The sequence below is a fragment of the Quercus lobata genome, chromosome 6, assembly GCF_001633185.2.
Source record: "Quercus lobata isolate SW786 chromosome 6, ValleyOak3.0 Primary Assembly, whole genome shotgun sequence".
NCBI classification, from domain to species: Eukaryota; Viridiplantae; Streptophyta; class Magnoliopsida; order Fagales; family Fagaceae; genus Quercus; species Quercus lobata.
In genome coordinates this window covers 44137027-44149295 of record NC_044909.1, presented here as the reverse complement: position 1 = coordinate 44149295, position 12269 = coordinate 44137027, and the positions used below count along the sequence as shown (strand labels likewise).

General features: G+C 34.1%; 1 protein-coding gene across 4 annotated transcripts in view; it reads right to left on the bottom strand.

Annotated features, from left to right (window-relative positions):
- Positions 1–10452, bottom strand: part of LOC115995020 — a 40641-nt gene extending 30189 nt beyond the window's left edge. For all 4 annotated transcript variants that reach the window (XM_031119419.1, XM_031119420.1, XM_031119422.1 and 1 more), the window contains exons 1-9: positions 9931–10452; positions 9738–9834; positions 7104–9403; positions 4897–5011; positions 2081–2842; positions 1539–1824; positions 1018–1466; positions 717–843; positions 510–634 (exon numbers count right to left, since the gene is read on the bottom strand). In XM_031119419.1, coding sequence (XP_030975279.1) covers positions 510–634; positions 717–843; positions 1018–1466; positions 1539–1824; positions 2081–2842; positions 4897–5011; positions 7104–9403; positions 9738–9834; positions 9931–10214 — 4545 coding nt within the window. In that variant the 5' untranslated portion in view covers positions 10215–10452. The remainder of the gene's footprint in view (positions 1–509; positions 635–716; positions 844–1017; positions 1467–1538; positions 1825–2080; positions 2843–4896; positions 5012–7103; positions 9404–9737; positions 9835–9930) is intronic.
- Positions 10453–12269: the final 1817 nt, after the last annotated feature.

Genomic DNA, 12269 nt, shown 5'->3' with positions numbered 1-12269 from the left:
AAAAAATAGTGACCCAAAAAACCTGAAGTTCAAAAATTAACAAATAGATCAAGTCTGGTCACTTAAGCCAACCTAGCACTTAGGTTTCTCACAGCAACCTATCAGATATACTAGAGCTTTGTAGAGAATCTCACCAAAATATGCAATTTTAACATCTGCAGCCCATGCATGCCAAAAAATAAAACCCATAGCAAATGACAAGACCCAAAGCCAGATTGTACCCAAATAGAGCGTATGCTAAATAATTACGGCATCACTGTCTCAAAGCCACTAATAAACCTAAGAGCATAGCCAAAATCCTATGAGCCATCATTAGTGCTGAAACATATATTTTAAATTGGGATTTTAAAACTTTAACAGCAAACCAAAACATGGATTCACATGTATATGCTCAGTACCTATATTTGTAATACACTAACACATTATAAACAGAATCCATCAATTTTGGAAAGTGGTATTTCTCAGGCCCCTACATTAAACATAAATGTAAAGTATTAGAAATTCCGTACCCTGAAAAGGGCCCTTTCTCCAACAAGAGAATAATGAACTGCACCAACTAAATTGTACTTATTATCTCCTTCTTCAACAGTAATGTACATGTGTTGGTCAACATCTTGAATTGCAACAATTGCTCCTATAAAGATTATAAATGTGATTAATTGAATTTCGATCAAATTTTCAAGAAACATAATTAAATGTTTAGATAATCAAAGTACCATTAGGAAACATTGGTTCCATACTATTGTCTGATTCCTGACCACTGGTCCAGATCCTTTCATTTGATTTGCTGGTCGCTCCATTGCTAAATAACCCAGAGAAGGTTGAGATTGTAGACAAAATCATCTGAAGCAACAATAGCAGGTAAAGGTCAGTAAGCCATGTCTTAATATTTGTTATAAAGAAGATTAAGGCATGCCTTTTACTGGATTAAGTATCAGCACAAGAAATAATTATGATGCCTAAGGGGACTCATAACAACTTTATTGAAAACAAAGGAGGAAATAAAGCATTCCTCACCTGTATTTCGGAAAGAGAAATTGTCACATCAAACCCAGAGACCGAACCACGACCTAACCAGGCCTGATTTTGGTGCAAAGGAACATTCTCTGGCTTCTCAACTGCCACAGAAGCCCCTAACTGCTTCAAGATACAGTTCTGATGACTTAAACAGAATTCCTCAGATGCACAATTTTCTATAGTATCCCTCGAGCAACTTGCTTCATTATCAAGATGGATCACATTTCTGTGCTGAAGTCCTTTAGCAGGAGCCCCAGACGCAGAGCAAGACATATTAATTGATGTGACAGAAGAAAAACGAGGAATTTGGATTTTATTTTCCACACTTTCTTGAAAGACTCGAGAAATGATTGAAAACCGAGATAGGTCAAATATAAGCTTTCTTCTCATATTTGCCAACTCAAATTCCAAATGGACATCAACCTCAAGCACAAATTCCCGAAAACCACCTGCATAAGTGAAATAATTATTTGGATATATTAGGCATAATTATAACTTATGACAAAAGAAGGGGAGCATACCAGATCCATCTTCAATTACGAGAACAAGAGAAAATTGGGACACATCAATTATAAAAGCTTCCAGCAGTTCCTTTTTTCCATGTCGAGATGCACAGGGCATTTCTTGGGCATTGTCCTTGACAAAATGATCATCCAGTCTAGTCACATCCTCCTCATGCTCCGCTTTTTTTATGTTTTGATCAGATGATTGAATGACAGATATAAGATTTCTGACACAATAAAGATACAAAACAAGCCATCGAACAAACATTGCCAAAGCTGTTGTTTCAAGTAAAACAAAACCACCCTGCCCAATAGCATCAAGTTTCACTACAGTCAGAAAACTAATGATATTCTTTTTAATCACAGAAACTTAATGATTTAGCTAAGAAGAAAACAACATTCATATGCATGACATTTCAACAATGCAAACTCATCTTTAAGCATAACAAAAAATAAAGACAAAAAAGTCTGACAATAATCATATGAGCAAATAAATATAGCAAAGGAAGTGTAAAGGAGATTATTGCTCTCCTCCAATCCAGTCTCCACCAAATTATCACCTTTATTCTCCAAGAGATTGTTCGAAATTCACTGCCAACAGAAAGGGATGATTGAAGCTTATTCAACTGATGTGCTCCAACCAGAACATTCTTTAGAGAGCATCTTGCAATAACAATCTCACTCAGTTCAATATTTGTGAATAACCAATGAGTTCGCTTTTCAGAATCAGTCATCAAAGTGGAATTTTCAACCATGTGGCTCAGACTATCAGAAGATGATGCATATTCAGGGGGAGCCAACCATAAAGTAATCATGCAAGTAGAAAGTGACATTTCATACAAGCTGTCAAGAGATTGCAGAGACAGATCCTTCAGTACAGACTGATCAGTATGTTCTCCTATTTGATTCTGATATCTAAAAATAACAGACTGGATCCCTGAAAAATCTATGAGAACTTCCATTTGTTCTTTGCAAGGTATCTCAAAGCTTGTTTGCTGAACAGACGCCCGTATTCCACAATCAGACAAACCACCTTCAGCAAACTTTCTACTAGTTAAAGCATCAAAGATTTTCATGGAGCTCTCCACATGTTCGCTCCTCCTAGAAACATGAAGAACCATATCCACTGACTTGAGTTTGAAGGTTCCGTAGATTTTAAATAGCACACTAACATAAATCAAGGGATCTCCTTCTACTATTATCTCCTCTTTTTCAGGTTCAGCAAGCACAGTCTCTTGCGTGGTATATTCTTCAGGTACAGGACCACTAGGATCAAAGCTATGATAAACATGTGATACTGCAGAATGTAAACCTCCAACCACCTATCACAAAATAATATTCTTTAGTCAAAATTGTTAAAAAATAACAATAAATTAGTCATGTACAAAGAACTCATGGGATATACACACACATGCAAATACTACATAAGATGATGAAAACAACAACCACATAATGTCAAAAATTCTCCAGTTCACCTAATTATCAATCCTGATTTAGAAAGAAACTACAAGAATTAGAATGATAATTACAGTACAACAATAACTCCTCCAATGGAAACAGAAGCTGGCATTCTTGAAGTCATTATGGTAACTATCACAAACCATGGCCATCAAGACAATTAAAATTTAAAACTCAGAGCATTAAGTCCCAACATATTGGGGTCTCGAACCATTTCTCGCCATTCCGTTCTACTCATGGGCATATCTGCCTTAAAGCTGTAGCCAGCACACTTTTTCTCCGAACTCCACCAAGATTCTTTCCAGCTGTCTACCTTCCTGCCTTGTGGCACCTTCAAAAGATATCAAGTCACTTCCAGAAAGCTGAAAGTGCCAAAAGGACAATAAGGCTGAAAAAGGGAAAGGTAGAGATGGTGGAAATTTGCAAAAGATTTTCTAATGAATATGAGTCCAGATATTAGATACAACTTGTGGCAATAAAGGATTTATCAGCTGACTCAAATTATTTGGTCTACGGCCTTTGTTGAGTTTTAAAACTAATAATTTTTTTTTCCCATACAATTGTAAGTGCATATTTCAATAATAATAAAGATAAGGGAGTTCAGGATGCACCCAGTGCCCACGTAACTAAGGTTCTGCTAAATATACTAACTGTTGATGCGAGACTTAAATGCAAATGATACCAAAATCATTTTTCTTTTCTTTTCTTTTTCTTTTTGGGGAAGGGGGGGGGGGGGTAGGAATATTTGTTAGTTTTCAAGAATATAACCACACAGACCATACCCATAAAAACCCCATGCACAAACTTATAAAATGTCAATAGCTTAAGGTTAGTCACAAATCAAAGCCCAATTACTCTTTATAGCACTAAAGGCAACAATATTTGGCATATAGAAAATAGCAACATAAATTTCAGCAAAACATGAACCTTTTGCAGTACAATGGCAAACTTCTGGAAGACAATTTGAAAGCCATATATTAATTCCATAATCCAAAAACCAATTATCCCAGAGGCACGAAACTTTTTTAAAATTTATTCTTTTATTTTAGTTGTAACCTTCAAAAATAATTATACTAGTACTATGACCATGCAATGCAGAAATTCAATAAAATTAGTATGTAAATTAAAAATATATTCCAATAATATCAGTGAAATCAAACAATGAAATAGAGTACAAATAAAAGGCTGAGTTTTAACAAAACCAAAAATGATAATAAATCATTTAAGTTATTTAAAATAAATAGTAAAAATTCTTTTAAATTTCTTGAAATCTAACTTTGGTAATAGAATTTCACCCAAAGCAAACCACCTTGGAAAATTTAATATACTTTTAGTGATCCAAATGGCAAAAACACAGCATACAACAATGACATGTAAAACTCACATTGAGTCTCGTGGTGTAATGACGTGTAAAACCCAATTTTTAGTATACAGTACATCATATACTAAGAAAAATATATCCATTAGAGATTGAAAAGTTGTTAACAAAGAAAGACATGTTCACTCATTTCAATCAAGGGTCATTGGTCATAACAATTTGTCATTTGTACAACAATGAACCCAACACTGAAAATACATAGTATCTTGAAGTTACTATAATTATTACATTTGGATTAACAACCTGAGAGTGAAACAAAGACCATCAAAGACTACTTTCTTCCACAAATATGTTTATAGGATTGAGTCCTTGCAGCAGAGGGCATGCTTAAGAAGAACTTCACAAGTAACAGATGTATAGTGTAGACCATCAGAAACTACTATTATCATTAAAAAGAGGCAAGCCCCACAAATAAAGAAACAGAAAGTTGTTCAATTAAAGATATGTTCAATAAAAAAGAAGGTATGCATTATTAAACGAGAACATTAAAAAAAGTCAATTAAACATCAAATTTGATTAGGCAATAGAAAATCACAACACCTGAAAGAGAGCATACAACTCATCCATATATGATAAAATGGTGATTCCCATAGCCTTCCCACAAAAAGCTGCTGAGAAAGCAACAACAGCTGTGCTAAATGAATGAAGATAACTCCTGCACCACAAATGCAATTCTTTCACAATCAAGACAATTAATGTAGGACAAACCAAAACAATCCAAAATAAACCGAAAAACAGGAAAATAAAGATAGGGGAACTAGGTGTCAGCAACTTAGGCTGGATTGGACTCAACACCAAGCAAGGGAAACCTCTAGGAGTTAGCACCTAGGGTTGGCTGGATTTGGCACCAGACCATTAAAATAATACCAACAACAATAACAAAACCTTAGTCCCATATTTTTTGAGGTCAACTGTGGATCCTCAACAGTGTTAGTTAGTGTCAGTCATATGTATTCTTTTCCTCCATTCTATTCTTTCTGAAGTCATAACTTCTCTTACTTCCTTAATTGAAACATTTTTTTAACAACTTCTACTAATGTTATTATTGGTCTTCCTCTACCTTTTTTTTTTGTTCCCTCAACTTGAATCATTTCACTCTGTCTTACTGATGCATTAATCACTCTCCTCTGCACATGACCAAACCATCTCAAGCAACTTTCCCTCATTTTGTCATCAATAAGTGTCACCCCTATCTTTAAGCAAATTTCCTCATTTCAAATCCTAACTTTCCATGTATTTCCACTATCCATCTTAACATTCTCATTCTAGTTACACTCATTTTATGAATACACTGCTTCTTAACAGCCCACCATAGAGCACCATAGAGCGTAACTGATCTTATAGCAATCTTATAAAATTTTCTCTTTAACTTAATAGGTATTTTACAATCACACAATATTTCTAGTGCGCTTTTCCACTTCATCCACCCTATAGTTTCTCTCTATTTTTATGGACTATTGATCCAAGATCAAAAGCTCCTGCTCTTTTGTATCCCCCAACCATCAAGTCTTACCACTCCTTCATCACTGCTTCTAATTTTACAAAACTTACATTCCATGTGCCAAGAACCTTATATGCTATAGCTCAATTAGCACCTCCTGGTGTTTGCAATAAAGATGTCAAAGGTTCAAATCCCCTGTCTCTCAACTATTTGTATAATTGGAAGCCTATATCTTGTGTCCACACCAGTCTTTCATACTATTTTAAGCAAACTAGAAATATCTTTGTATCAGCTTCAGGGGGAGTGTTGGAATATAAAATATAGTTCAAATGTATTGCTTTGTTATTTTACCACTCATAAGGGATACATGTATTTACCCATTAATGACTATTTAAGAGTAAAAAAATATCCGTTAGGGTACATTAGAAACCCCAACAATGAGAGAGTTTGAATCTCGACATTTTCAACAATTATGCTACCTAATATTAGTAGTACCCAAAAACTTAAATAGAAATAGTTGATTATAAAGAAATTCCACAATTAATGGTTCCACATTCAGAGAATTCCATATAGAATTAAAATGGTTGTTAGAAATGTGCATTTAGCCATGTCTACAAATGATGAGAGGTAAGTATAAGTTGATGTTGTCAAAACCTAAGAATCCATTCATTTGTTACTGTGTAATTAAACTATAATTTTCAATTTGATTTTTCTAAAAATTTCCACATATCAAAATCATACTAAGGAATATCCAATAAAAATAAAAATATTTTTGAAATTAAAAGTTACAACATTAAGTTTTTTTTTGTTTTTTCTTGACATAAGTACCGAAAGCAAGTTTTATTATGGTTTGAATAATTGTTAAATGATTGAATTCACCATTTTTTAATAAGTTAAACTTTTGAGACAAGTGATATATCATAGTATTAGAGTAAGTTAAACTTTTGAGACAAGTGATATATCATGGTATCAAAGTAAGTGGTCCAAAGTTCGAACAATGTCTCTAATCTACCTCCAAGATATCAAGTTAAAAACTATTATGTTGACCCTCACTTATTAAGGGGGAGTGAGGCCTATACATGAGATGAAATGTTAGAAAAATTGTTAAATAATTAAATTCACTATTTAGTAGCAGCTTAAGTTTTTGGTACAAGTGGTAACTTATCAATTATAACATAAAAATAAAATCAATAATGCAAATGAACATGATGTAAAGAAGAAAATAAACTAGAAATAACAGATAGGGCATTGCTGAGTTCATCTGAGCAACAATCAAGTAAAGCAAAACTAGATACAAAAATTCTACCTGATGGATGATAAGTGGACTGTCATGGGTTTTAATGCCAAAACATCACTTTGTTGCTTCTCTGCTAAGTCCTCCAAATTAACTTCAACTTGACTTTGTAGCTTCTCTGCTAAGTCCTCCACATAAGCATCTAAACCATTAACCCGCAGATATAAGTCAAGTGAAACACGCCCTTCAGATACATACTTTTCATTATCTAATTTGGGAAGATCAATCATCTGAGGCTCTTTCAACAAGAGATGTTTCTTTTCTGCATCATCAGAACCCAGGGACCCAGTCAATGATACCAGATCAGATCTGGACGTTGGCCAAACAGCAACTTCAATGTTATGAAGTTCAAACACAAGGTGAAAATCATCCTGATTAACTACATGATTTATGTCTTTATTCAAACCATCAAACTCTTTTCCCAATGATATATGGATATGAGGACCAGCTATAAATATTCCAAGTTCAACGTGTTTTTCAGGAATTCTAAGGAAGGCTGTCTTCATTCCCCTACCATTGAACTTGTATTTACTATCCTCGCTGATTTCTGGTTGAACATTAACTCCTCTTGGTGAACGTGAAAGAACCATTGCTCTCACATTGTCCTCAGTCCTACTAAGAGTGTCTTGTACCTGCCTAAGAAGCAGAGATAATGATAGTAATGATGAAAATCCCAAAGCCAAATTCAACTTTCCTAGTATCAAACTGCATTTCCAAAATCCAGAATCTTGATTCTTGAGGCCTGGATACACCAAAGAGCTTTTGATCTCACAGAGAAGGCATGGATTCTCTGAATACTGAATATCACGTTCTTCAAATTCTAAGCAAGCTCTTCTCCATCTCAACCACATTTCCCTCAGAATATTGTTCAGGATCAGTATGCAAGCACCTTCAACATCATCGGCAGCAACGGTATTACTAGTTTCTGAAAAGACAAATGATTGTGCTGGCTCACCCCACAAAATAGATTTAAGATCATCAACTCTCTCCATCCTATGCCCTTCCACAGAATTAGGATAACTTTTTGAACTGCTTTCCCCGACAGAGGCTTCCATAAAAGATGATGATGAGTTAACCTTCAATTGCCCACAGGATAGAAGGACAGAATGTTCACAAGTGTTTTGTACATATACTAATAACAATTTTTCAATTGAAAGACAAAATGAGAGGAAATTGGAATATGAGATCCCAATATGTGATTCTAACTTCTCATTTACAGAAGGTTGACATTCATTCATTTGACAAATAGTAATTACAAGTCTCCCAAGGTTCAAAACGAAGCAACTGCGCGCATAGGGATCTTCAAAGACAGTTCCACAATCTCCATCATTTCTTTGATCTTGCACCAAAACCTTCCTCAAATGTAAGAATTTTACAATGGCATGGAATACATTGCATATGAGTTTCAAAATACATGCTAGTAGTTCAACAATCTTGCAAAGAAACCTGAAGTGACTAGTGAAAACAGATTCCATGCTAGTATCTTTGACACTATGAACATTCAAAGCTGCTCTGTAACGGGCAATTCGCCGCGCCCGTGCAATAGCTTCAGCAGGCAGCTCTTTCTCAGTATCACAGATCACCTTCCAATGGTATTTGATAGAACTCAAAAACCATTTTCCATTGGACATCTCAGTACAGGATCTTTCTAAAAAGTGATCAGAAGGATATCCAACCAATGACAAGAAATGCTCATAAGCACTAACATAACGTAGCCAAAGACAGACAACAACAACTAGTTTATGGAATGATATTCTAGGAGCAGAAGTCACATGGCCAAATTTTCTTGCAGCTAATTGCCATAGTTGTCTACCATCTCTAGCAGGCTTGGATTCAATAGATGATAATTTACCAATTGCTGAATACATAGAAAGATCAGCTGGCGAAAAAAACAAGCTTAATTTTGGAACCCAAAGTTTGAAGTCCACAAGCTGAAGAGCATCCAATTTAATGTAAGTGAACATATCCGTTGAAAGCAAAACACGGTTTATCCAATCTCCTCTCTTGAAGCTAATCTCAAAACCATTGCCACTGACAGTACAAGAAATCTTTTTCAAAGGTAAAAAAATTGCACCACAAAGCCCTCTAAAAAGACAGCCATGTGTACGATACTGAGATTCTGCATTAAGCTCCTTCATTTCCGATGCACATGTAAACAAATCATTTAAAACGGGGAACTGCACTTGCAGTCTAATATCACACATCTGAAGCCGACAATGTTTGAGTATAAGATTCCAAAAAGATGTTCTAAACTGACTTCTTGAAAAACTGGTGGGTAAGATCCTTTCAAGGGCACCATGCAAAGCACTACCCTGAAGTCAAATAAAAGCATCAGCAGTAATGATCAATGCACAAAACTTTCACCCACATGTTTTATAAGTAAATTTTTTTTTTTTTTTTTTAATAATTCAATAGTTGGGTGAGTTAAAGAGAATAATTGCTATATATTAAGTATATACTAGTAAGTATGAAAACTATCTCAACATTCAATAGCTCATTCTCAAGAACATGACACTCTAAAAAGAGAATTTTTTTTTTATAGCTCACTCATTACTTCTATTATTATATACTTCATACCAATAGTGTAAATGTAACATATTTTATTCTCTAAAGAATTAAAGAAACATAGCAATGTAATGCAAATACCTCAGGATCAAGCATAGAAAGCCTCTTCTTCATATCCTCTAAAAACGTATCCTTTGGTTTCCCAACCTTTATCGAATACCCCTCTTCATTCAAATCCCTTCAAGTAAAAAAATCCCAAAATATCATTCACATTTCACACAATTGAAAGCGCGCACACACACACACACACACAGAAAAAAGTGCAATGATTCACCCGGCTGATAGTGTGACATGGACGCCGCGAACTTCGATTGCGAAGGCGGTTTCAGACCAGTTCGAGAACCGTATGCTCAGCGATTCGACGGTGACGTCTTTGAAACAAAAGCGAGCGGGATCGTCGACGATGAGCTCGTTGAGAACCGAAGTGTTGAGCCGCAGGTTCCTGGCGACCGCCTGAGAATTTATGAACCCTAATTTGACTTCCAGTTCCGGCTCGTCTCGCAGCCATGGCAGCAACAGAGCCGCTAGTCTCCGTCGGATTATGCCGTCCAAGAACATTTTCTTGGATAGAGTCCAATTCAGAAGCTCAGGAAATCAATATACTTTGTGTATGGTCATGGTTCTTGAAAGCTTTCTTTGGAAACAAACAGGAAAAAAGTATTTTACCCTAACTCTTCTTTTGCTAAAACATCGATGCAATTTATGAGAGTGAGTGAGTGAGTGAGTGAATCGGCGGGAAAGCAACTGGAGAGAGGAAGGGATATACAACAGTCACCGAATATATATGTAAGTCCTGTCTCCCGTGGACGGGACAATTGGGCAAGTAATCTTTTATCCTTTAATTTATTCGTGTCCAAACTTTTCAGTTTCTTTTTCAATTTGATCCTTTGAGTTTCAAAAATAGCAATTAAATTTTAAATATTTTATCTTTTTAATCCTTCAAATTTGTCTTCTTTTCCAATTTAGTACATAGAGTTTTAAAAGTTTGTGAAATGTGACCTTTTTTTTTTTTTCAATCACAAAAATACAATTCACTCCCCGTAAGGTTGCGTTTAATATTGGCTTAAAAAGCTAGTTTTTTTTTACTATTTAACTTATTTTTGTTACTATTTAGTAGTTCTTATTACACTTTTTAGTACTATTCATGAATCTCACTATATTATTTTTAGCCACCTTTTAGTTTTATCTATAATACTTTTAGAAAAAATAAAATAAAATAGTTTTAACTAAATAAATTGCTTCCAAACGTACTCGAAGTTTGGTGAATAATCATTTTATTCCACTCAGTTTAAAGTTCTTCATTTTAATTCATTAACTTTGACAACACTGTCATTTTAATCTTTCTATCATTGTTGTTTGAAATACACCAATAACTTTCTCATATTCTATCATTGTTGTTTGAAATACACAGATAACTTTATCTTTTTATAGTATGAAATGGTTTCATTTTAAGAGTGTTAAAAGGTGTTTTTCCAATGGCAATGGATGGAATGACTTAAGATGACATCAACATCGTCTTAATGTGTAATTTTCAAGGCGGTTTCTTCCTCCCAGTAAAAGACAATTAAATCTAAGGACGATCTGGCGCATATTCAATGAATAGGAAACATATTACAATTGATTTTTTTTTTTTTTTTTTGAGAAGGATATTACAATTGATTATTTTCACTTATTCAATGAATAGGAAACATGTCACAATTGGTTATTTATAGAACCATAGATCCTTTTGGCCCAAATGATCTCATCTTAGTAATTCTACTATTTATCATGTGCAACTAATAATTCCAGCATGTGTTTTTATTATTAACACATGTTCAATGTGATAGGCATGCTAGGGATTTTTTTAAGTTTGAGAATATTTTAGTCATTTTCAAGATTGTAGGGTAAATCTATAATTTTGGAGGTTTTCAAATGATATTTTGGTCAATTTGGAGAATTAAAGGTATTTCAGTTATTTTGTATATTTCAGGGGTATTTATATTGATTTGGAGGTTTTAGAGATATTTCCTAGCTAGGAGCCAATTGAATTCAATTATATATATATACACACACACACACAAAAGGAAGATTGATGTGGTTATGTGTGATAGTTTATTCACTTAAATAATTTTTCATATGACCTTAAAAAAAAAAAAAAAAAAATCTATATTTTCAAGTAATTCGAATCTTTTTTTTTTTTTTTTTTGAGAAGAAAGTAATCTGAATCTCTTTTTCTTTTTTGAAAAGTAATCCGAATCTAGTTCTAAACTTAATCATTATGTGTAAGAGCCTAAGTTTTGCATTTTACCTTTATATTAGCATACCCCAATGATTAAGTAAAATAAAAAAACTAACCCCAATGATGTTCTCGAGCCTATTTGCACCAAGCTAAAATCAAGCATAATTAACATCCCATATAATTTAACTATGTACACTTAATTCATGTGTCAATACAATATGATATTCATAATTAATTAAATTCATCTATTATTGTTCATGGGAAAGATGTACCATATGCTTTCAACCCATAATCATAGCTATCGAACCCATACAATTACAAGAGGTGGAAATTTGATGATGTAACGTTCGAGATCGATTATTACCCAAATGCACAACTTGAGAAACTAGCTTTAG